At 34.3% G+C, this 26,726-nt stretch overlaps 2 protein-coding genes and 2 long non-coding RNA genes across 8 annotated transcripts; 3 read left to right on the plus strand and 1 right to left on the minus strand.

The window, feature by feature from the left end:
- Positions 1 to 11,881: 11,881 nt before the first annotated feature.
- Positions 11,882 to 13,039, plus strand: LOC105794461 (uncharacterized). The gene has a single exon (XM_012623642.2). The coding sequence runs from the start codon at positions 12,053 to 12,055 to the stop codon at positions 12,803 to 12,805; it is 753 nt and encodes a 250-aa protein (XP_012479096.1). The 5' UTR covers positions 11,882 to 12,052; the 3' UTR covers positions 12,806 to 13,039.
- Positions 13,040 to 13,399: 360 nt separating this feature from the next.
- Positions 13,400 to 25,472, minus strand: LOC105794464 (uncharacterized). 4 transcript variants are annotated; one of them, XR_008194508.1, is made up of 5 exons: positions 25,168 to 25,470; positions 18,080 to 19,830; positions 17,091 to 17,461; positions 15,115 to 15,200; positions 13,400 to 13,754 (listed from the first exon to the last, which is right to left on the minus strand). It is a non-coding gene; the product is annotated as an uncharacterized LOC105794464 (long non-coding RNA). The 4 variants fall into 4 exon arrangements; XR_008194507.1 differs by lacking the exons at positions 13,400 to 13,754; positions 15,115 to 15,200 and having other exon boundaries at positions 16,961 to 17,461; positions 18,080 to 19,364; positions 19,776 to 19,830; positions 25,168 to 25,467; XR_008194506.1 differs by lacking the exons at positions 13,400 to 13,754; positions 15,115 to 15,200 and having other exon boundaries at positions 16,961 to 17,461; positions 18,080 to 19,364; positions 19,713 to 19,830; positions 25,168 to 25,467.
- On the plus strand, positions 16,447 to 17,915 carry LOC128039819 (uncharacterized). The gene is made up of 2 exons (XR_008194509.1): positions 16,447 to 16,843; positions 16,998 to 17,915. It is a non-coding gene; the product is annotated as an uncharacterized LOC128039819 (long non-coding RNA).
- On the plus strand, positions 21,583 to 24,571 carry LOC105794463 (protein LAZY 1). 2 transcript variants are annotated; one of them, XM_012623645.2, is made up of 5 exons: positions 21,583 to 21,849; positions 21,928 to 21,994; positions 22,411 to 23,231; positions 23,575 to 23,857; positions 24,281 to 24,571. In XM_012623645.2, exons 1-5 carry the CDS (start codon positions 21,844 to 21,846, stop codon positions 24,298 to 24,300), a joined length of 1,197 nt encoding a protein of 398 aa, XP_012479099.1. In that variant the 5' UTR covers positions 21,583 to 21,843; the 3' UTR covers positions 24,301 to 24,571. The 2 variants fall into 2 exon arrangements, with proteins under 2 accessions (XP_012479099.1, XP_012479098.2); XM_012623644.2 differs by lacking the exon at positions 21,583 to 21,849 and having other exon boundaries at positions 21,922 to 21,994.
- Positions 25,473 to 26,726: the final 1,254 nt, after the last annotated feature.

Raw genomic sequence — 26,726 nt, forward strand, 5'->3', positions numbered from 1 at the left:
GAGCAAAGAGGGGCAGCTGTAGAGCCCAAATATGCCCGGGCCCAAACAAATAAATGAGCCCGCATACAGTTCAAACCCAACAAATAAGTGGCCCAAAACAACCCTGGCCCAAAGCAAAACAAAAAACAAAAAAAGAACCCTAGCCCTAAACAGCAAGGAGCGCCGCAACAAGCCTTTAAGCGCGCCCAGCAGCCCCGCGTCGCGCCCAGCGCCTCCAGCAGGAGTCCAGTCACCGCAGGACTCGGAGATCGACCCCTCTCCACGCACGTTTGCTCCCCACAACACCTGCAAAAAAACGGACTCAAAGAGTCCGGAGGAGAAAAACAAGCAAAAAATACATTATTGATTTATTTTATTTTTTCTTTTTGGCCTATAAAAGGCCTCTTAATCTGTAAAATAAGGGGGAGGAGACTGAAAAAAATACAGAGGAAAAAATATATATAATAGAGCAGATATCAGTTTTTAAGGTGATTACTAGAAGTGTTTTAGTGATTTCTTTTTTATTTTGTTTATGCGCATGTAATGATAAAAAAAGGGAAAGAGAGTTTTATTTCTTTTCTTTAAAATACGAAAAAGAAAGAAAAATGGAGACTTACCTTTCGCTGGAGTCGTCGAGCTGGTGTCCCCTCCGACGAAATCGGGCGTAATGAGCAATGACCAAAGGGTTAAGAAACCCCAAAAGAAGCGGTTTACGCTTCAAAGGAAAAGGCTAAATATTTCCTAAATTTGTTTTTTAAAACTTAAAACTGAGCAATGATGGCATTGTTTAGTTTGGGGGTCCGCGCATATCAATCTTCAATGGGAGAATTGCGCAATAAGTCCTTCCCCTTTGTTCCATGTTTTATTAAGTCAATTATTTCTTTTTAATTTGGCCCAAATGTTTTTACCTTGTTTCAAATCGGTCCCCATTGCAGTGCAGCGTTTTAGGGAGACGGATTATTTCCATTTGGGCCCCTCATATAATGCGTCGTCATGATTGGTCCTGTTCTATTTTAATTTCATTTATTTATTTATTCTCTTTTTCCGTAATTTCTTTTATTTTTCAAATTTATTTTTAAAATCATTACTATATTATTTATTATCATTTATTACTATTTCTATATTCATATCGATTTTTTATATATATAGTACATATATGCACAATTCTTTATATAATATATATATTCTTAAAATGCACGCATTTTACATACGTCTATTATTTTTATTTTTTACTCATATATTTTACATTATATATTTATACTTAAACATTTCTTTTATTTTTTAAAATGCATACATATCCACATACTTTTATATCTATCTTTTTTCATATATTAGTTTGTTCTTCTAGTTGTTTGCATTCATATATGTACACATACATATACATATTTTAATAACGTGCATGATTTATATATTTGTTTTTTGTTCTCATAGTTTTATAAATAAATAAATATATATGTATGTACACTCATATTTTACAAGATGAGCATTTTTCCTATTTTTTTGTGCATATACATGTTTTATGAAATATCGTACATATTTTGGAGATTATTATAAGTTACGCTATACATATTATTTTATATGTATACTTATATATGTGTTTTATATATGCATTAACATTTTATCATGTTTTTTATATATTTTGATTTCATCAAAGCATTAAAATAATCATATTTTATAAATTTTTAAAATATTTGGCATTCGTGATTCTCGAGGAAGATCATGTCCTAACTTTCTGGATCGCGATTATTTTTAGATGAATTTAGAAAGCCGAGTATTCGTTTTGCAATAAATTCTCAAATTTCAAATAAAAGCTTATTCTCGGGGATTTAAAATGTTGGGCCCTAACTTACTGGTCCTGATATTTTGACTTCTCAAAATAAGAATATTCAGAAACAAAAGGCAATATTCGGGTATTTTGAAGATTTAAAAACATTGTGCCCTAACTCACTGGGTGTGGTGTTTTATTTCTTTGAAATAAGAATGTCTTATTATTTTGATTCATTCATGAAATAAAAAGTTCCCTTTTAAAATCTTTTCAAATTTTCGACACCGAGGCATTAAAAAAATCAATTTGGTACCAATTTTGGGCGTTACGAGGGTGCTAATCCTTCCTCGTGCGTAACTGACTCCCGAACCTGTTTTCTCAAATTTCGCAGACCAAAATTATTTTTTTAAGGTGGGCCGATCACACCTTAATAAAGGATCGGTGGCGACTCCAGTTTTTGTTTTTTTAAGTCGATAACCAAAATTTTTGTTTTCAAAAAAACAGTTCCGACAGTATGTGTATGAAGCATATTTGGTATATAATTTGGTATGTAGCAATGTCATAAATGGTTTATGAATTAACTCATGTTGGTAAGTTTGATACATAAATAAATGTGGTGCTTATCCATGCTTATAATGCTTATATTATATGTTTATTTGGCTAGCATATTTGGTGTGTATGCTTAGGCTTTGACCAAGTTGTGGCTGGATTACGCCACATTAAATTGATAAAATTATGCATTGAGATGGTAAATGCCTAGATGGAAATATGCTTGTGATCATAAAAAGGTGGTAAGGTTTAAAGTTTGTAATCTTTATTAAAATGGTTTATCAAGTGGTTAGTCTTCAAAAAAAGACTAGCTTGCGACTATGGTTGAGTGTAATGGGAGTGGAAAGGAAATGAAATACTAAGTTCATGCTTGAAGTGTAAAATGACGCAAAAAGGGGACGTTAAGTTAAACAATAAATATGTATTAGTATTGAACTTAATGAAATTGAACTGTACGTGAATTAAATGGAAATTGAAAATGATATGATTTGAATTAAATAAATTATTGTGGTATTGAAATGTATACTGGATTGAGAAATTGAATTGAATCATGAACATAAGAATCGTGAATTAAATGAAATGGAAATGAAGTATTGAATTGCATGAGTATGTATTGGGTCTCAAAAGCCCTATTTGTTACAAATATAGTGTTTTAAAGTTATAACATGAAGATTTATAAAAGCATATTAAAAATTTGAAGAGCTTAAATTTGAATGAAATTTTATAACTCGGTTTAACATGTTTATAAGTGTATGTGTTCTGGTAATACCTCGTACCCTATTCCGGTGTCGAATACGGGTAAGGGGTGTTACACCAATTCTAACGTTCTAGTCTGTAAGTATTAATTATTTAATATTTACGAAGTCATTAGTATCGTATTAAATTTTAATTAAAAAATTTTATCGTTTAGTTAATTAATTTGAAGAAAAGGATTAAATTGTAAAATTTTAAAAATGATTTGTTATTAATTTCTTTTAGCTAAATGGCCTAATTAGTTAAGGTTGAAGGACTTATATTGCAAATAACTCAAAACTTAATATAGTGGTCGGTTAATGCAATGATGGTTGTCAATTTCATAAGTTTATGTTAAATATTATTTAAAAATAATATTCAAAAGTAAAAAGAAAAGAATATTATTAATAATAGGAAAAGATGATGGTTTCTTCTTCATTTTTACTTGGTTCTTCATCGAAACCCCATTTTTGATAATTAGAAGTTTCGGTCACTTATACCTCTTGCATGGAAGTGATATCTTGATTGTTTCTTCATGAATTTAATGTTATTGTGTTAGTTGAGTTGAAATCTATCTTATTTAGGGGTTAATTTGTAAGATTAGTCAAGTTTAGAAAGTACACCCTTAATGTTTTTGAAGCCTTTTACTTGAAAGAATTTTGTTTAGGTGCTTGATGTTGATTTTGTGTTATTTTGTAGAGTAGTTTGGTATAAATTTGGAAATTAGGGATTTAATTGAGTAATCAGTAAAATGAGAAGGATTTCATTATAAATTTAAGGATATTTGAGTTGTATATTAAGGGTTAAGTGTTCGATAATATGAGGTTTATGTACTAATTGTGGATTTGACTTGTTTAATATTAGGGATTAAATTGTATGGAATGTAAATGTTTTGGGAAAATGTGTAAATATTATAAATAAGGAATCAGATGTATTAAATTGAGTAGAATGTGAAATTGAGGCTAATAGAAAAAATTATATTATAGATCAAGATCAAGTTGATAATCGTGGAAAAGAAAAGGTTGTGGATTAGTCCCTAAACTTTTGCTATTTCTGTAGTTTGACCCTGGTAAGTTCTTACGGTTAAATTTTAGTATAATTTAAATATTAAATTACTTGTGGATTGAAAATTTTTAATTGACTTAAAATATTGAATTGTGTAAGTGAATTGATTTGTGAAAGAAATTGTATTAAACGTTGTTAAATGATAAATATGTGAGCCGATGAACGTAGGATAGGATACGATTAGTATGCCAATAGGTTATATCGTGCGCTGTACAGGATTGGTTGATGTTGAGATGATGATTATAAATTCATTCATGTTTACTAAATATACTGAAGTTTAGCATTTGTTGCGAACTATCACATTATATTACAATGTTTTAGGTGTGTTTCGGGGGCAGATGTAAAGCCTACGAGCTTGGCACTTGGTGCTGAGGTGTGTTTCAGAGGGATGTTAGCCTATGGGCTTGGCACTTGGTGCCTAGGTGTGTTCTCGGTCGGTTAGCTCATTTGAGCGATTTGGTGTGTTTGGTTGGTTAACCGTATATATGAATCCATTACAATGTTCATCGGGTATAGTTAATGATATAACATATTTGATTAAATTGATTCACTCGTATACAAGTTTATGACTCACCTGTGATTTGGTTATGAATGGCAGGACTATGATTTATGACATTTCTGTATTATGTATTGATTCAGTGCATTTGGTAAGTTAATTGTTTAATTCGTGGAACTTACTAAGCTTAAGTAAGCTTACTTGTGTTCTTTTTATTGCTTCCTTGTATATTTGTTTTTGAGGCTTTAGACGATTGGATCGACTTCAAGATTCAAACTATCCAGAAATCTATTGGTAATTTTTGAATGCTCATATTAGGTTATATGGCATGTAATAGGTTAAATGAATTTATGAGGTTATTTTGTGAAGTTGTTAAACTTGAATGATGCTTGTCTTTAGATATATTTTGGTACATGTGAATATGTTGTTGGTTTGGTATATATTTATGTTTGGAATTTGTTTGGTATAAGTCTAATGAAAGTGTGTGAATATGATAATTTGGCTTATAGATTGAAAGGGTGATATTTTGGTGCGTATCAATATTAAAGATATTTGAGTACTTTAAATGCAATTATTTTGGTTTGAAACGGTATTTTAGTTTGGATATTGAATTGTGGTGTCAATGAGGACACATTGGTTAGTCTTTTAGATGTTTGAATAGCTTATTTTATTTATCTAGTGTAAAATAGGTGAATTTTGGCATGAGTTGAACTTTTAAAGATGAAGTTTTACCGTTTTAAAAATAAGTATCGATACTTGACCATTTGAACAATTTTTCTAATTAATTAGAGTTCTAAATTGGTATCGATTTTTATTTGAGTATCGATATTTTTTTATAAAATATCGATACCTTAAAATAAGTATGATACCATTGTTTTGCAAAGAAAATAGTATTTGATTTTGGTATCGATTTTCAAAATGGTATCGATTTAGTATCAATACCAACTACGGATTTTCATTTTAACTTTAAACTTCAAATTTCTTTTAAGTAAGTCCTATTCGAGCTTGAATTTTATCACTCGTAATTTTAGAATTTTTTTTCATATTAAAATTTAATTTGTTTGTTTATACAGAATATCAATTATATTTAAATATGTATTATTTAATAATGTGATTGTTAATTGTTGAATATTAATGTAGCATCTCTTTACTTGGGTTTGGCGACCGGGCCGGGTAAAGGGTGTTATAGAAATGGAGAGGATTGGGGAGAAATTATATGACCGAGGGATGATGAAATCTGGTGTGTGTGAGCCACTTTATAGCCGTAGGGAAGAGTATGTTTGCATAGAAAAACCTTGAAAGCGCGCTGGAACATATTCTAAATGTATTTAAAGCTTCCGAGTTATTCGAAGCGTCGAGATTTTCTCCTCGGGGAATAGGAAATTTTTTAGAGAAAGCTCGCTCAGTTGTGGGGGCTTTCCTACCGACATGGCCAGAAAGCGTGCCTCCCCTAGCTAGGCAAGCTTTCTCTAACAAATTTCCTATCTTCTGAGGGTGAAAGTACATTTTCAAATATTTGTTGTTATGCAGTGCAGAATCTGAATGAAATTATATGACTTCTAAACGCGTGATAAAAATTATTTGCACCATAAAATATGCAATGAATGTATGCATTCGTAAACGAAATTCATAGCACGTATTCTCTCTCTCCCTACATGATTATCTTATAAAAGAGGCGTAATTTTTATAACATAAACATGCATCAAGTTAATATTAAACAGAAGAACTTTGTATCACGGGTGAGAGTTGTGTGTACTCCTTCAGACAACTCTCTACTTATTTTTTTCGTTTATTCATCCAAATCATGATCGATATTGAAATGAGTCGACAAGTGAAATCTGTTATATACTATGACAGTGAAATTTGTAATACAAAGTTTGGAGTGGTGTTTGTAGGAACTAATCTCGTGGGATTTGCGTTCAATAATATCATTCAAATGTGTGAGCTATAGATTAAAATCAGGAGGAACGTCGGGGGATTGATCTAGAGAAAATTTACGAGGTTGCAATGCAGATTTCTTGCATATGTTGATCCCTATAAGTATGAGCTATTCGATGTGATTAACAAGACGCATCTCGAGATGGTCATATCATCTTACATTTAAAACAGAAATGTTGTTATTGAGTTATATGTTGAGTTTGTCGATGTTGATGGATCTAGCCCATCTTCGACCACCGTCGCGGTAAATACGAGTACCGAAGCTGAAGAGAAAATCCTACTACACGGTTGTGCGGTGGTTTTTTGGCCTTCTTCAAAGCAGCTACTATAATGTTCCCGAAACATCTATAGGTAGACACTCATCGGTCTTTAGTATCGATCTAAACTTCAGGGGTCAATACTAGTTTGGGTATCAGTATAACCCAAATCTTGACACTTGGACTCGACATTCAATCAGTACATTCGATTTCAACTTTAGCATCGGGTCAATGTTATGGGGCAGAAGTAGTTATACCGGGAGATCATCGATGTACAATGGTCATCAACCCGTTGAAAATTCTAGCGGACACATGGGTTACAAAAGAACTGATGACCTACTCCTTTCGAAGGGGGCCAATAAGGGTATGTCCAACACTGTGCTCGAATGTGACAATGAAAGCGCATACGAGGAATTAGATGCAAGTGAGGAAGAAGGGGTTGTGGATGCAAATGAGGGGGAGGAGTCAGAACCTGAGCTAATCCGACAACGCGGGTCGGATGGTTCTAAAGTGACACTATTTTTCAAATTGGAACCGGTTACAATAGAGCCAGAACCTTGCGGGTCTGACGATGATGCCTCGGATAATGCTTCGGATCCAGATGCATAATTCAAGGCATATGAACCTCTGCCCCACATGAAGAACATCGACCTATCGACTGTGGGTGGTTTAGAGTTTTTGCGGCTTCCGTACAAAACACCTGGTTATGCAAGAAAAAATTGTGATGTATGAGTACTAGAAGTTGGAATGGAATACCCCAACAAAGATGCTTTTCTTGTTGCGCTAAAGTGGTACAGCTTCAAGAACAACATAAACTACTACGTCACGAAGTCCCGTTTCGAGAAATTCGAAGGAAAGTGTGCAATGAAGGACGAGAGGTGTAAGTGGAAAATCATACATCTTACCGGAAAAAATTAGGATGTGGATGATAAAGAAGTATCCCAGTCCCCATACTTATGTTGCAACAGGTACAAATCAAGACCATACGAGGCTAGACTTGGACATGATTATTGACATTATTCTACTGATGGTGAAGGCCAATCCTCAATTTCAAATATCGGTGCTAATTGTGAACATACGTAGCCAGTACCAGTACACTCCAATGTACTAAAAATTTTGGGTTACAAAATAGAAGGCTATGGAGAAGTTGCATCACGAGTGGAAGGGTTCGTATAATTATCTATGGCAATGGTGTTGTTGGGGAGAATGTGTGCCACAAAGCGATGGACGATGGTCGTGTAGAGGATTTCTGCGTACAATCGAAATGGCATCCAGAGGTGTATCCAGAGGTGCGGGCTGGTAAACTTCCTCATTGTCATCATCATCACCTGAATATGTACCTAGCATGGCCCCCTGGACAACTGTTTCTTCGGGATCGGAAGAGTCATCATCTTCCTTTGTGGTCTATTGCTGCGTTGTCCTCACCTGCCATTATGTATCTGCCACTCTCGCTTCCGGTGGTTGCGGCGATGAGTCACCTCCATAAAATAATGACGCGTATGGTGTTTGGGTCATTATAGGCGTGTAACCATAAGGTGTTCAAATTTTGGGTACATCGGAAGGTACTGGGCATCGACTGCTGTATGGGCTTCTGAATCGATATCATCATCGGTAATGGTGCATACATTGGCGTCTGTCCCAACATAGTTTTTGACATTAACATCTGCATGAGGGTGTAGTATGTTGGGGATATCAGTGCCCCAAAATATATACCTACAGGAACAAAAGAATCGGCCACATACAACGGTGGTCCGTAGTGTAGTGGTGCTTGTGAAAAAACATAGGGTTACTGAATTAAATGGGAATAAGTGGAGCGAATTAACCCGGATATTGCGTAGCCATAGCCGGCGCATATTCTGCCGGAGCGGATGACGAACCTATTGTGCGACTGTGTCCCCTCCTATGTTGCTGTGGCAATCGACGTTGCCTTTTTGCCCAAATTTACCTACTCCTCGCCTCCGATGGTAGCAAATACAACTTGCCAATGGCTTTGAACCATGCCAAGTAATCATCAGTTTTCGCTGTCCGCTGAGAAAAATAGTTTGCGAACAGGTAATGATTGCATCCTACGATCTCATACCTCGATGTGCTCTCCGTGCTGCATTGCCTAGTCATTATTGTCCTCCCCCTGCATGTCCACATTGTGTAGCTTCTTTAAGTCTGGCAGTGGTGGCAGAATTCGTTGCCTCCACCCGAACTGCCTCAACACCCGGTCTAATTTGTGCATTTCCACCATCGTGTGCACTACCAACAGCACCTTGATGTCCCACATTTGTCAATTGTCCAACACTTCTGGTGAGATGCAATATATGACATCTATGTCGATGTACGACATCCATTCAAACTGAAAAGCAAAATTGTAAATATTGTTATGTATGAAATTTCTTTTACAAATCATTACGTAATTAATATAGGTTCGAAAAAATAAATAACTAACCTTGGTTTCTGAGTGTTGATCTAACAACAACCTAAAATCTTTTAGCTCTTCAGGTAGTCCCACGTAGGTCGGCCCATGGTTTCACCTATATAAGCAATATGTTAGTCAAAACGTATAATAAAAAAAATTACTGTACAAACTATGTATTTGTTAATAAATGATGTTTACCTTGTCACCAAATGGGAACATGTATGGGTCAGCCATATTGGGATGTAGAAAACGGTAGTCGCTACTAGGCCCATGACTGCAGCAGGAGCAGTCAACCACTGATCGACGCCGCACTCGGTACCGTGACCCGATGCATCTCCCGGTATAATGTTGATAATATGACAGATCGCTAACTTAGTTTTTCACACTCATTGAAGTTTACTAGATGTAGTAGTCACCTTATGTGCACCAAATTTTGAGATTTTTCGGGCATTAAAATGCCCCCGATTAACCACATGATGTATGCTCGGGTGTGTTGTTCTATGACCTCCTCCATTCGGTCTTTAGGGAGCTCATCAAAATTATCATTCAACTAGTTTATCGATATCCGATCACCTTCGAACTTGTCCTGGACCTTCCCCAATAGTGTTGTGTAGAGGCCTTTTTACCTGAAACGATCACTGATTCCTTGATGACTAGCCCATCCATTGGCAAACCGAGTTGTAGCGCTACGTCCTCGAGTGTGATTGTACACTCGCCGCATGGAAGATGGAAAGTGTGTGTTTCAGGCCTCCATCTTTCTACCAACGCACTGATTAGTGCCAAATCGAGTTTGCAGCCCTCGAACATGCAAGACGCATGTAAGAATCCAACCACTTACAAGTAGCCATGAATTTCAGGGATCGCAGGCTTTTCCATATTATGAATGAAGCCTTCCAGAACACGATCATCCGTCTATTTACACAATAAAAACAATTTCAAATTTAAAAAAAAAATTAAATTTAACATTATTGAAATTAACGAAATTTAAATTTCTATCTTGCCATTGTTGCTTAGGCGGCGAAAATATGTTTATTGTCAAAGTAGATAAGAGAGGCGACCATTTGTGAAAAATCGATTTTGAACAAATACAATACAAGATAATAAAAATATTATTTTTAAATAAAAATATCGAGCACAATCAAAACGAGAAAGTTGAGAGACTTGAGAGACTTGAGAGGTTTGAGAGAGTTGAGAGAAGGATGTGAATGAAAAAAATGGAATTTAGGGGGTATTTATAGGATAAAAAAACTTACCATTGGAATTTTAAAATTTTTTTACCGTTGGTGCGACAACGTTAAAAAAAACCGTTGCTTTTTTATCGTTGAGGGAAAATGTGTCTAGCTAGGCGAGCTTTTCTAACACCTATGCAAAAAGCTTTCCCACTTGTACGTGCTTTTCATTTCTCTCCTAAAATTGACCTATTTTCTTAATTAATTTTAAAACCGACCTAAAGGCTTAATTAATTAAAAAAACAACCTTTAGACCTAATTCTTTTTTTAATAGCTCAAATTCTTTTTTTCAAATTCCACCTAAATAGGTGACTTTTCGAAATTGCTCATAATTTACTAATAAGTGATTGGATGTAATGGTAAAACATATTGTACTCTCAAGGAGAGAATGAAGGTTCTAACTTTGGAAAGGACAGTTAAGAACCCCGAATATAAACCATAAAATGGACATGAAGAATACAAAAAAAATCTTCTAATTTTATTTGGTTTAATAGACGTGTATTTTTATTTAATTATAAATATATAATTTAAATTTTGTTTTATTAAAACTATTTATAAATTTTACAAATATAACATATTTTTATATTATTTATTTTAATATAATTATTCTTCTTTTATAATTATTTTTAATTTGTAAAATTCCATTAACTAAATTTTTATAAATAAATTATTTATCCAAAAAGAGTAATTGAAAATCCTAACATTTTAGATTTCATTTGTATTATTAAGGTTTTAAAATTTTAAAAATAAATTTATTTATTTGGATGAATATATTAGAGAATTTCAAAATTTATGAGTAATTTTGAGAGAGATTCTTAATTTACTTTTTAAATTCCACCTAAATAGGGGCTTTTCAAATTTCTTCATAATTTAATTTAATTTAATTTAATATATATGGTCTCATTATAAGATAAAAACTTAAATTTAAAAGTTATTTTATTTAATTCTAATATATATTTTAAAATTTTATTTTATTAAAATTATTTATAAATATAATGATATTCATATTGAATTTTTATTTTAAATTATATATATAATTATAATAAATAAAAATTTATCCAATGCTAACATCAATTGATTTAATTTTAAAATGATTAAAATATTACCATTTAAAAATGCTTAAAAGCAATTGATTTAATTCATAATTCAAGTACTCAAGTTTAAAATGAAATACAAAAAGAGTAACTGCTTATCCAAATAGATTAGATCTAAATAAAATAAAAAGGTAATCTAATAAATTTTCTTTGCTTTTTTTGGTTTTTTACTTTGATTTTGAACACCTCATATAGTCTTTACTTTTTAATATTTTAACTTACACATAGATAATTAAATAAACTCCAAACCTTTTAATATAAATGTTTCAATCGAAAGCCAAGACTTATCTAATAAATAAAGTGGTCTAACATCATATATATATATATATATTATTCAAAACAAAACACACATTGGAGAGATAAAAAAAAAAAAACCCCACCTTTAACTTTTAAGGTTGTCCCACAAAAATCCCTACTTTGATTACTTAACTATTTTTTGTAACCTTCCTTTACGACTTGAAAGTTGGAAGCAAAGCTTGGCAGGGAAACCACAAAAAAAACAAAACAAAAACAAAAAAGAAAAGAAAAAGAAAAGCAAAGCATGAAGCTCAAAAACAAAGGTAAAGTATATCCATCCCCTTCTTCTTCTTCTTCTTCTAGTGAAGACCATCTTTCCGTTTTAAACCTTCTTCCAGCTGCAATTTTAGTTGTTGCTTCAGTCCTTTCTCTCGAGGACCGACAAGTTTTAGCTTACATGATTACAAGGTCTCTCAAAACCACCACCACCAACCCTTCTTTAATCTCTCCCAAGAAAAGATCTTCCAAGAAACACCCACCACCCTCCGCCGCCAGACCCTCCCATCAGCCGCCTGATTTTGACTGCGATTGTTTCGACTGTTACACCACTTATTGGCTTCGCTGGGACTCTTCTCCTAACCGCGAGCTTATCCATCAAGTTATCGAAGCTTTTGAAGATCACTTATCCAGTGGCGAATCCCACAAACCTTCCAAGAAAAATGCGCGTCTCAAAAGGAGGGCTGCTAACACCAAAACGGTCTCTCGCATTCCCAAGAACCCGGTTTCTGATCTCCCGGGTCACCAAGTCCCCGTCTCGACCGAGGAAGCACCTGTTTTTGCTGATGACGTCATTTCCACGGAGAAGAATGTTGGAGAAGAGTCAGCTGCAGCGGTGGAAATGACGGAGGAATATCCGGTAGCGGGAGATAGTGATGTGGAAGTAGGTACGCGGCCGCCGCCGACAAGTAACCACAAGGGTTTGGCTAGGAAAGTGTTACCGGACATATTAGGATTATTTAATTCTCGTTTATGGGGTCTTTGGAGTCCAAATGTGTAATTTTGGGTTTCAGAATTTTTCGAGACCTTAAAACTGAGATTATTATATTAATATTATTTAATATTGGGGTGGCAATATCGATAGGATAGGTCAATGTTCTGCCCAAAAACCTCTTTCTCGTGACCTTTACCCCGCCTCCTTATTTTTCTTTTACCCCATACATTTTGTTTTAATTCAATTTACAAGTTTTGTAAATTTATTTATTTAATAATAAATAGTTATATTTTGTTACTATCTTTTACGAATTAATCAAACTCTTTAAATACTTTTTATCTTGTAATTTAATGATAATTTTTGGATAATTAGTGACTCAACAGAAGATAAAGGAACAACACTTACCCAGTGAGTGATAGAGATGAAACCATACCAAAATTTTAATCATTTGGTTAGCTAATCGATTTTAAATTCGATTATTTAGATTAATTAGGGTTAAAATCAAATAACAACAAATAAAATAAAGGATAGCAATGAATGATATAGCTTATTTCACAAATAAATAAAATTAATCCTTTTTATTTTACAAACTGAGTTGAGATTGTCATGGCTTATTTATTTTTTCTTTAATTTTTTAAATAATGACAAAAGAGGTATTGTTGGACTGAAAGGAGTTGTCTTGTCCAACGTACAAGGTCATGTTCCGGTCCCAATCATTTTCTTATTCTAACAAAGAATACAAATGGCAAAAGTTAAAACATTTTATGGATCACTGCTCACTGGATCGTCTCCTTCCTATTTGTTCTGCTTTCACCTCACCCACCACCAATCCCATCACTTGGGAACCACACCCATTCTCCAACCTTTCACACACATATATAAAACATACTGAAACTGATGACTGACCCTTTCATAACTTTTATCATCCAACCATCAGATAGGGAGAGGAATCTCTGGGAAAAAGCTTTACCTTTTACTTCATATTTGCTTTCAACTCATATTATCTCTCTCTTTGCTGAAATAAAAGCCCACATACATTTCATTTGGCTGCCTATGAGGTCACATAATTCATGTTCATGTTGAGGGTTTTATACTAATCAAGATTCAAAGACTGGTCCAAAACAGATTTGATAACTATACCATTTTCTTTGATGTTTTGAATGTCAGATGATAAGATCTAAGGGCATGCAATGAAATGACTGATATTTGATGAAGGGATGATTATGACGAATAGGGCATTCCATATAAACGTGTCAAAATTTATATATTTATATAACATTTTAAACACAATTATGATATAAAGAACATCAAACATGACACAAATATGGACGATTCTGCCTTTAAGTTTACTAGTGGCAAGCCAGCTTTAGTTTTACTGATTGCAGATACCCATGCTAAGGTTATATAGATAGAAAAGGCAGAATATTTAATGATTTAAATTTCTATAGACAAGTAGAAGCTCACAAGAACGGAGTCATATAATAGGGTCAATCAATTGAAAAGCTCACACTCACAAGAACAGAGTCATAACAGGATCAATCAATTGACAATTAATCTTTCAAGTTGGTTTTGCATTCTAGCTTCACTCCAAATCAATATTACTGTAAACCCACATTAAACAGCACTTTTATCGTCACTTTTTAATCAGAAAACAAGCAGTTAGGATCAAGTGGGGACTGAATCCCAGTACCTAATTTGGCCAAAAGGAAAGAATAGAGATGAATGCAACAAACAGCCAGTTGCTAGCCCAAACCAATGCCGACTGACCTTAAGGCTTGAGGTCGGCTGGTGTTAGTCTTGGTGTACGTTCATTAGTCCACACTCTACATTTGACCTTCCACAAAAGAGCTAAGAATTTTGGCACGATACAGACACAACATTCGAACACACAAAAATATGCAAAAATCTATATAAAAAGAATTATTAATGTGTCGATTTTTTTTATAAATATATGATACTTTATTATATTATAATAGAGGAAAATAACAAGAATGAGATAAATGTACACAAATTGCCAACTTGATCTTACTTGCAATCGAAATAAACATTTCATTTCCTAATGGTTTGAACTTCGAACTTAAGTAACTCTAGAAAAATTCCAATAATCAGGTCACTTAACTGTTCTCCCTGAATTATGTTACCTTTTCCTTAGAATGAAAAGATTCTAACTTCATTCCCTCATATGAATCCTAATTCAAAAAACTACGTGACTCCAAATTCACAGTGTAAGGAAATTTCGAGACAAGGCTACTTTTTGTTCTTAATCAAGGTAAACTACAGAACCCACTGTTAAGGCAAAGGCCCTCACAGACACGAAGAAAAAGATGGGGGGGGGGGGGGCACTTGTGTATGGGAATTGTAAATCCAAGTTGTACCTCTAGTAACCAGCGGAGTCCCACCAAGGTGACTGTAATTGTTGATCCTCCATAGCCATGGCACATCCATTTTTTCCACATCCCAGCTGTAAGTTACAAAATGTTAAGGTGAAACAAACAAGGAATACTAGATTTAGAAAAGACATACCAGTTGTCATGATAAAAATCATCTTAAAAAATGGGACAACTTAGTTTATGGACTTGAGAAATCATTCTAAAACAATAAAGATAACTACAACAAGACTAGGAATACAACTTATAATCATCAAGTTAGTAGGTAAGATTATGAAACTTGATAATAAGTCAGAATTATCCAAGAACAATACGTTCAATCACTCCTGAATTGTAACATGAGAAGCAAGTTTTATCACATCAGAAAATATGTGATAAGTGATAACGCAGTGCATCAGGTATTTATACTAATGGTGAAAACTTGGAAGGAAGAATGATTGTGATACGAGTCACAGAGGCCCAACCTAAATTCTTGAAGGCAAGGCCCAATAAGAAGATTCCAAGCCCAATCAAGAAATCCACCCATACTTAGTTGAAAATCAGGCCAAATTGTCAAAGTGGCCCAAGTTGTAAAGTTTTATTTTTATTTTTATTTATTTATTTATTTATTTTTACTTAGTTTAATTTTTATGTAAATATTCAGTCCCAGAGTCCCAAATAAAGACCCTTGGTGAATTTCCATATTAAAATAATTAGGAGTTTTTTATTTTAGTTTTCTAATTAGATTAAGACTAGTTATAAGGCCTATTTAAAGGCATGGCTAGCCACCTTGTAAACAACTTCCCAAATATATATTAAATTTGATTTGTTGAGTGCGAAATTTTCTTTGAGGTTTTCTCCAAGAATTCTCTCTTGAGCTTTCTTTAGTAGTTGTTTTAACAATCTTTTGATTGTGAGAGCCATCTTCAACCTTCTTCTTGCCATTGATATTCTTTGGAGGGAGATTAGAGCCGTTTGAAGGAGTTGTGAGATCTTTCGGATTTCAAGGCTTCTTAGGACTTATCTTTTAATTTCTTCTTGTCAATTCTTTCTTTATTTCGCTTGTGCGAATCTTTATCTAATTTATTTTCTGTTCTTATTGTGTTTTCACCTTTTTCTATCTTAAGGAATTAGCCCAAAATCCCCAATTTCTAGGGTTCTTGCCGATTCATCCATACTATTTTGGGAGAAATTAGATTGCGAAATTTGGGGAAAACTATCTGGGTGTTCAATTGGGCGAATCGCAATCTCTTTTAGGGTTTCAAGAATCCTTATTAACACTTATTTCTATTCTCAATTTGATTCTTTCTTGATTTGGGATTTTATTTCGGATCTGAAATTCAAAATTCTAATCTTTTAATTTTCTGTTTCGTTTCAGATCTGATTGTTTAGGGATTTCGTAGGAGTTTCTCGTGACTTGGCAACTTGATCTTGGTCCGCGCGCAACCCCGTATCAGATTGTTTCATCAATGCTCAAACTATAATCTAATGAAAGAACTTACTCCTAACTTAATAGAAGTACAAGGTTTATGCAGTCATCTTCATCTTGGCACCTTTTTCCCACAGAATAAATAGCGTAGATGCTATAAGGTCTCACATATCACAACTAATTCCATTGCTACATTAAGATATTAATCAAAGTTTCAGTAGCACGAAATTTTCATTTCTTTTTGGACAGACAGATGAATTGGTTCACGAGGGGGGCAGGAGCAGAATGCAAAGCAGAAATGTAGGCAAGGTATGAAATTCTTGTTTTTCTACTAGTGAGATTGTCACTAGTCACCAAAGAATGATGTTTGATTTGAACTTAAATAGAAAAGTTATTGAGCATATCAGCCGAAACTTAAATACCCAATTACTTAATCCCCTCAACTTTATTTGCTCCTTGCCAGGATTGAAATCATGGGAATCAAACAACACAACTAAGGTTTTATTTATTTATTTTAAACAAAAGAAATTGAAACCATTAGCTCCATTTACACAACCTTTGTCTTGCTTAATGGCGTATCATATCCTTCCCAGTCCCTACACAAGCTTTAGTTTGTTAGTTTTATCTTAGAACTTCCATGTATTGTCGCCAATGCTGTTGGCTCCAGATCAAAGATGACAAAAAATTATCATTAGCAGATCAACATCATGAAAGCAAAGTGAAAAAAGTGGGGCCACCGAGATGAATGATTTTGAAACTGACCGTGTAATAAATATGCGCCACGAGATACAGAGAAAATCACAATTGCAAACCGGGGGCAGGGGGGTTATTTTGCTGATGAACAGGCACAATGAAGAGAGACAAAATACTCAGAAGAAGTGCTTGTTCTTGGTGTGCCAGAATAGACGCTGAGTTGGTGAATCCCTTCTGAATGGATAAGAATTTCCACAGGAAATCATCAATTAGCTTCTGGTGGTAATCAAATCGAACTATAGAAATTAAAATATCATGGTTGCAACCTAATCCGTAAGAGCTTGTAGTGTTGAGCAATTTATTTTCTAACCTTCAGCTCGTAGTCTTTTTTAAGTTTTAACAATGAATAGCTTAAATTTGAAACTAAGATGTATTAAATTCATTGAATACATGATATTGGCAACATTATGTTAAGCTCAGTCAAAACAGGCAGCTCTATTCTCATTAAAAATAAAAAAGGTAAAAAGAGAGAGAGAAAAATATAGGAATAGGTCCCATCAAAGGAAACTAGAAACCTGAGTTATTAAGAACGTATCAAATCTTAATTTTTCTTCTTGTACTATAACAAAGTTTGATCACACAAGCTCAAAGACATATATCAATGTTGGGTTCCTTCTAAATTTTTAAACCATCTATCTTGGATTTGAGGCAATTTGTCAGTTCAATATATTTATTAAAAATATTCCAGGCATGAAAACCAAATAGAAAGTCATTTTGCACTATATTGATATAGAGCATGGGTTGTCTCTTATCTGTTTACTAAATAGAAAGCCACAAATGGTGCACACTTACTGTCTTTGCTCATTTGTGCAATCCACATGGCCTGAACATGCAAGTGTGTGGCAGCAATTCACCAGCTTCTGTGATCCACAGGAGAACCAAAGGATCACAAGGGCATAACACATTTCGATTGGTCGAGGATCAATCATTGTGCAGAATCAACATATCAACATTACTGGCACCCAAACAAACGGTGCTGATTCACCACAAGCTCTGCTTGTTTGACACTATCTATATGACTGATTCTCCACGGTTTGAATGCAAGAATCCCCTGTTTAACAAAGAGAGAAACTACAGACCCACCTTTGGTAAAGTTAGTAAAACCAATTAAGAGTCAATAAGTTTAGTGACAAAGATGACCATAACAATAAATCCAGCATGAATTCACATTGCAGTGTGGGTCTGCTCACTCAGACCCAATCATACAACGTAATAGGTCAACCAGGGGTGAAACGACGTCTTCATTTCTTCCAAGCTGTCATTTTCCAACATGTTTGAAGCAGGAAATTGTCCCAACAGTGCGTACTCAGTTTCATTGTGGCCAGAATACGCAGAATTTCACCTGACCCTACATGTAGTATACCATCATTTTTTAACACGGATGCCTAATATGCCATATCATTTCTGTCAGACCCATTTTTCATTTCCTGAAGCATTCTATTTTGACAGTTAATGTAGTTGTTCTAGTGCATGATCGTATCACACACAACACAAGACTCAGTAAGAAGAACCAGAAGGAAAATTACACACTAGTAATCCTACTGAGTTAACAGCTGAAACCTTCAAATTTTATTTAAAACCTAGAACCACTAAAACTGCATTAACATACATACGAGTCTATTGTCCATACAAGTATAGAAAACTATGGAAGAAACACCGCCACAACTATTAATCCAAGTCATTTAGTTAGTATTTTTACATTTAAACACATCTTTTATTCTGACTAGCAGAATTCCACAAATTCATATGCTCGATCGAACATATCAGTGATAAAGTAATTGCTATACTGGTCATAAAAAGAGGAGCTACTGCAAATTCAAAATCTCTACATTTCTTGAAAAATTAGTTATATAGAACAATATTGTTAAATCACAACGCCAATATCTTACATTCATTTCCAGCTTCTAGATATCTATTAATCCATTTTCGCTACTATCCTGAGTTTGCAATAGTTTAGGAATCAATTTCAATGCTGCATCATATACTCCATCTTGTAAAGAAAAAAAGGAAAAAAAAAAAAAAAAGGAGGAACACCAGGATAGCTGCACGAGGAAGGAACTACCCTTCACCATGATCACTGCAGAAATTTTATTAAAAGAAATTAAAATCTTGGCCCTTAACTTAAAGCTAGTACAGTTGAAACAGAAACTGAAATTCTAGGTAAGAAACAGAAGTTTCAATCAGGAAAGAACTGATCCACACCAAACATACTGATCGGTTTCAAATTGATACTGCCCTTTATAGTTTCATCTGATTCTTTTTAGCATTTTCGCATGCAGAGTTCTACACCTGCCTAATGCAGTTTCAGCATCAACTCCATTTTTATTTCATTGTTTTCAGAGATTTAATCCCATTATAATCAATTGTTATTATTTCTTAATACCATTTTCCTTCTTGTGTACTTGATACACCATCAAGTTCATACCTGTTACATCATAATTCAAGAACAGGACAATAAATCTGCAAGTGGACCAGGACCATCACTTACTCATGTAGCACTGCAAAACCTCAAGAAGAGCAGTACCATGGCTGTCAGCATATTCCTGTTTAATTTTGAAAAGGAATTAATATGTTTATAGAGAAGAACGGTTTACAAGTATCATCAGAATCTAGAGGAGTTAGAGGTACAAACACACACACTTCTTGCACTGTCCTTTGAAGAAGAGTGGAAGATGTTGATTAAATTATCATAACTATGGAAACAAATGAAGGGGGTGGTAATGTCAAATGATAATAGAAGTCCATACTAAGCTCCTTTTACTACATCCTTTTTATATTTAAAATGTTATATAGTACCTTATGTAGAATTGATAGACCTTCAATCAAAATGATCTTGTAGAGACATGGATCTAGATATTTTCTTTACACAGGAACATCAAAGAGCTGCCTTTTCCCATTGACACGACTATCCATTTTCTTTTCTTGATGGAAATTGTATTAGTTAAAGAGATAACCAGTGTCTAAAAACATTCAGAACAACAGTCACAAGGTAATATATTAAGAACAAGCATCCACTAGCCAGCGTGGAAGAGGAAAGTAATATTAGGACTTTAGCTTCACATTCATAGTTACTCAGGCTACATGGCTAAAGCAAGAGCAATCAAAGCATGCTATGAAATTCACATATAATGTTTCTGCAGTTGTTAATTAAAATTTTGCAAAGATCCATCAGTCTCTGACGGTATCAGAATTTGCTAATCAACATCTATGAATATTTGTTCCCTTTCATGAAATATGGCTTTATACCTATCTCTCAGTGATTAATCCTTTCCTTGTTTTCCAGCTCAATCAAACTGATAAAGTTGCTACCAAGGCAGTGAATATTTCAAGTCACAAACTTGATAGGGCCTTTCGAAGATAATGACAGTGGATATGTACATGACTGGTTAAGTAAGAAAGCAACTTCAACATTCCACAGAATGGAATACTGGAAAGCACTTAGATCACAAGCCATGAATGTTGTTAATGGCAAATTAACAACATACTAAATGCAATGATTTATGAAACATAACATGTGAGGAAATGTGCAGATGAAAGATTAAAATTTTAATCATATCTGAGGTGGTTATAAGCTAAATGAATGCTTTCTGTGTTCCAAAATGATTGACAAGAATCTCAAGCAGATCCATTCACTGGCTGAATTCTTTGAATTTGAAGAAAAAAAAGAAACAACTTTGCTGACAAATTACAATTATATTGATAGAATTGAAATTCTTTAAATTCAACTTTGACATCATTTTAATGTTTCAAGTACAAAGATATTTATTAAATTATCATTTATTATTGTCTATTGCACAATTGTCATCCAATTAGAAACTGCACAGTAGCTGACAAACTAAGGAGCACCATGCAGATATATATTTTGTGGTCATAACGAAGAAGACCTTCTGTTTTCAAGTTACCTTTGAACCACTGAAATCCAACAAAATAGTCTCTGCATCCCCTAGAAGTAAAGCAAGGTTCTTCCGCCAAATACCAAGTAACCGATTTATTTTAAAATGATAATAAATTCATCAACATCCTAAGTGGACAAGTACAAGCAAATTTCTGTGTCATAAAGCATGGTGACACACAACATGGCACATTTCATATTGTGGATCTCTAACTGTTGCATCTAGTTAATTGCATCTTAACTTAGAGATTTAATGGACATGTGAGTGATTCATATATGCCACCATGATAAAGATCTTTAAGTATAGCAGTCTGACAAATCATGCAAAAAAAAAAAAAAACAGACAATGAAATGAAAGGAAAAGGTCATGAACCCTGTAACCTGCCTCACACTTGAACATGAGTGGATGGCTTATATCAAATTTTGGGCTCCGGAAGCAAAGGACCCACTCCCCATTTGACTACATGATGTGATCCTGACAACCCAAATCTTGTAATGATCTATGTGTTTCTCTTCAGCCATCTTTATCTCAGATGTTAGGAGTCTTGAAGGACCTAATTCATTTCACATTCACAAACAGTCCATCATAAAACAGTTAAGTAGATCACCATTCCACCCACCATCTACAACAAGTTATCAAAGTTGAGGTTCCCTGAGAGCAGAGATGAAGGTATACACTTTTTTGGTTATGCCTAGTGAAAATGATCTTCCTCAATTCTATGGATTGAACTTTTCTCTTTTGATGCAGTTGCTAGGTTGGATGCACCGTAAGTTTCGCCAAAATAGCAGTGAACAACTCAAGGATTTTGCTATTGGTAAGTGTCATCCTGCCATACAGCTTGTTTTGCTGTGATTTTATACAAAAGATGCAACTGAAAGAATAGCCATAATCTCCGAGACAATCTCTCATCAACTGTGTACACAAGAGGCTACAGAAGTAATAAAAACCTGACAAGTGATGCATATTTAGACTGCATGCAGATGAACCTCAGACCTTTGAACAGTATATCTTTATGCTGCTCGCTATGATGGCTGGAATATAGATTTAAGATGAACCAAAAACGAATTACATAATGGTACATACATAGAGATTGAATAACTACAATCTTAACTAAATGTTGTCATGGTTAGGGAAAAGTAATCACTGTCTCTGCTAAACTGCTACGCAAGAACTTATTCTTTCATCTATCTCACTGTCATCCAAGTTTTTCTTTTAACTTTTTCGTGTCAGGGCATTCTTGTAATTGTCTTACCGGGCAGTCATTACTGGATGACCAACAAATCTATTCAAAGCCAAACTATGGTACCAAGCCATTCAGTCCATCCCAGAGAGACCATCTTCGAAAGTCATTTGCTGGTGTAGAAGCAGCACGAGTAGATGAAGAAGACTATGAAGAGGATTCATCATTGGCAATGTCTGAGCTATTCCATGGCTTTCTTGCCATCGGCACCCTTGGTTCAGACCCTAACATTCCTGATCCATCAACACCTACATTTGCTATCTCTGTAGAAAATATAACTGAAAAAGAAACTGAAGTAACAGAGAATGAGCTGAAGCTTATTAATGATGAGTTGGAGAAGGTTCTAGGAGCAGAAGCTAAAGAAGAAGGCTACTCATCTGGAAGAAACAGTTATGTCAGCACTGGAAGAAGCAGTCATGTCAGCGCTGGAAGAAGTAGCCATGGCAGCACAATTACCCTTAGTGGAAAGCCAATCGAAGGTTCAGATACCAATGGGAATGGTACTACAGTTTGTCCACTCCAAGGTTATCTTTTTGGCTCAGCAATTGAATTGTCAGAAACAACTACAGTGGCCAAAAAGGAACACAGGACCTCACTTGGGGAGCTGTTTCAGAGGACTAAAATAACTGAAGAGAATGTAGGGGGTAAATATGACAAGGAGGAAAAGCGAACAGAGAAGGAAGGAGATAAATCTGCAGTGCATATTATGAAAAAAATGCTGAAGAAAAAAATGCTCAATGCTTCTAGGAGCTCTACTGCTGCTACTGAAGGAAATATTGATTCTGCTTCAGCAGAAACAAAACTGCACAAGGTACGTCAAAAAACATAACAACTAGACCAAACTTCTTCATCATGGCTTCCCAGTGTGGTTAAAAAGAAAGCTTTGTAAGTATAGAATCCAATAAAATGTATGCTGTGACCATATGATCCTAAGTATGAACTTTGACAAATTCTGGCCAAGATAACTGGACCAATTTGAATGGTCTGCATATCAAGAATGAGTTAACAATAGTTCCTACTCTTTTCGCTTTCTTTTTTCCCTTTCTTTCTTCTCTTTTTCTTTATTTCAAGATGTTTTGAGATTTAAACAGTGTGCGTAGGATTCTGATGATGAAAAAGGTAAGTTGTTTAATTTGCTGAAATGTGGTGTGTAGATCTTGCACATGTTCCACAGAAAAGTTCATCCTGAAAGCTCAACAGCCACATATAAGCATGGCAAGCCTCAAAAGAAGGAGAACAAAGAAAACATCTTCTATGATGGAGGTCATGAGGATGGAGGTCATATGCTTACGGATGACGACATAATGATATTTCCTCAAAGAGCCCTCTCAAAGAAAATGCGGCGCTACAAGAGCCAATCTATCCCACCTCAATTCACACTTAACTGCAATGATTCAAATGGGAACAGGGAGTGCTGGATCAAAACAGATGCAGACTGTAAGTATACATGCATTTGACAGTTTCAACATCCATTAAGAAACCCTGTCATGGACTGCCAAGAATTCATTGATGAAATATCACTCATCTTTGTTATTTGTTTCTTGATTTCTTTCCAAGAATATTTGCTTATTTTTTTCAATAACTAGTTTCTGTAATTGATATCCCAATGAAGTTGCTTATAGCCATGCAACAAAACCAAGTGGCACTTAATTAATTTTGATGCCTTGTGATCCTTCTTGCATAACTGATTCTACAATAACCATTAGTGTCAAAGTGTCATTACATTGTTGGGCAAACGAAATCGAATACCAAAAAGCAGGAGCAGTCAATTGTTTGTTACATTGTGCATGTATGCTGGTGTGACTATTTTGAGTTGTCAAAACATATATCCTAATCCTGTGAAGTGCTTTGTGTCTGTAGACCTTGTGTTGGAGCTCTAAAGGCAGAAGAAGCTTTCAAGTGTGTGGTTTTCCAATTATCATCCCCGGTTAGTATGAATGAACACTGATGGTGTTTCCTATGTTTGATAGATTCTCTACTATTTGTAATTACTAAGTAAGCTGGTGTCTGAGAGTGGCTATTTTATAAAAGTGATTGAAGTAAATAAAGGAGGCCCACCTCCTAAAACCTACATGTGAGAGTGCTTAATGTAAAATTATAAGGCATTATCGTTTTCCTACAAAAACTTATCACAATTAGTATTGGGGTTCAGTTGCTTCAATGTCTCCTAAATTATAGATCTACCCTAAACCTTAATTTAACAACAGACAACCAGAAAACTACAAACAAATATGAACCACTCTGCTTTCTACTTATTTATAACATTTTCTACATGATGTACAACGAATTAGCCCATCCAAAAACAGTGGCGTGGGAAATTCTGCAGGAAGAATAGCCAGAAACAGAAATTATGTTCTTTTTTCTAATTTTCTTCTGCACATTTATTCACCACACTCACAAAAGGAAACAAGCAGCGTCTTCCAAAAGTAAGAGAAAATCATGGCCCCAAGAAAAGAGTAAAAACCCTCCAGTTGGCTATATAGAACGTACATTTTAGCTATTATAATAATGCTGGGACTGTTAGAAATGAAGGAAAACACAGGGAAACAAGCAAATGGCGGCTAAAAACAAGTCCTTGCGGAAAGAAATTCATAGAAGACGCCAACTAGAAACAGCCTATCGTATCTATAGAAATTCGGACTGCCTAAAAAGCAATCTCGAGCTTCTACTTAGGAGGTGAAATATTTGCTTACATAATTCCGTCATTTTTGTCGAAACATTACATTAAAAAAGAAAATGTGGCTTACCTGATAGAAAAGGATTGAGCAGCTGATTTACTTCTTCTCTGTCGTATTTCGTTGTCAGATTGCGATTAACTGGATTATTAAAAACTTTATGGAAGTCGTGCGGATAATATCAAATCCATTACTAAAAAAATGGACTTAAGGCACAGATTTCTAACTTTCTATATAAATGGTAAAATTAAACTTTTAAAAATAATAAGTCATTGAGTTTAAATGCTGCAAAATTCGGTGAATATGCTGATTTTAAAGAAAATTTAGAAATTTAGAACGATTTTTCGAAAATTAGGAAATAGGCCGCTTTAAAAGAATTGGTAAGTGTTTTTGTCATTTTTATAAAAAGAAGAGAAAATTTTTGTAAATCGTTGGATTTCCAACTGTTACAAAATCTCCGTCATTGATTAATTTATAACCGTTGGGACCAACAACTAGTGATCACTGGTAACTATTTTTTCTCTAACGATAACCTGTTTTTTCTATATATATCATGTCTATTTTTGTTCTTTTCATTCAATCTTATTATATCAATTCTCTCAATCGTGTTAATCTATTCTCTAAACTATTTTATTCTCAATTTATTTTCATTCAATTTCTGTCATTTTTTTATTTTTATTTTATTTGATTTTCATAATTTTAAAGTTTTAAAAATATCAATGCCTCTAATTCGTTCGGATCACAAATATATTTCTAGTGTACAATTACAGATGGTAAGAAAAATATTATTACATTTTTTATTTTAATTAATATAATTATTATTGTTAATATTATTTTTTTTATAATCAGAACGAAGATCAAATTATCGAGACATATATACACAATTTAAGTGTGAGGGCACCATGTGTTATTGAACAATACTTGGAAGAGATGAGACTCTTACATGTGTCCTGTATGCTCGGCGGGACTAAATTAGAGCCTGCACTTATTAGTGCTTTGTTGGAAAAATGGAGATCCGAGACACACACATTCCATCTTTTGTGCAGTGAGTGTACAATTACACTTGAGGATATGACATTACAACTTGGTTTACAGGTTGATGAGCCAATCGTTACGTGGGTAGTGCACATTGGCGATTGGAGCATAATTTGCCACTAACTATTAGGCAAGGTGCCAGAGAATTTAGTGGTAGCCAGATAGAAATTAAATGGTTAAAAGACAATTTCTCACATCTCGACAACTCTTCTAGTGCGGTTGGAAGACAACAATTCACTCAAGCATTCATACTGATGTTGATCGGGGGTCTTCTAAAGTTAGATAAATCTCAAATTCTGGTACATTTAAGGTGGCTCCTACAACTAATCTTCTTAAAAGAAGTCGGGTGACTCAGTTGGGGATCAATTGTCTTGGTCGCATTGGATTGAGAGATGTATCAGGAAACTGAACCACAGAAAATTAAAATCGGTGGTTGTATACTCCTTCAGTTATAGGCATGGTACCGCTTGCCATTTTTATATCCTCGAGTAAACTTCCCTTATCAATTCTCACTCGTAATAAGGTAAAATTCATTTAATAATATAGATATCATATTATTTTTTCATTATTATATTTTTGAAATAACATATTATTTA

This window comes from Gossypium raimondii, chromosome 3 (assembly GCF_025698545.1).
Source record: "Gossypium raimondii isolate GPD5lz chromosome 3, ASM2569854v1, whole genome shotgun sequence".
In the NCBI taxonomy this organism is placed as follows: domain Eukaryota; kingdom Viridiplantae; phylum Streptophyta; class Magnoliopsida; order Malvales; family Malvaceae; genus Gossypium; species Gossypium raimondii.

Excerpts from the sequence above, each read along its gene's own strand:
- LOC105794461 (XM_012623642.2), top strand. The coding sequence starts at position 12,053 with ATGAAGCTCAAAAACAAAGGTAAAGTATATCCATCCCCTTCTTCTTCT.
- LOC105794463 (XM_012623645.2), top strand. Across the intron at positions 23,232-23,574 it reads CAGAAACAAAACTGCACAAG|ATCTTGCACATGTTCCACAG; the intron begins GTACGTCAAAAA and ends TGTGGTGTGTAG. Across the intron at positions 23,858-24,280 it reads GATCAAAACAGATGCAGACT|ACCTTGTGTTGGAGCTCTAA; the intron begins GTAAGTATACAT and ends TTGTGTCTGTAG.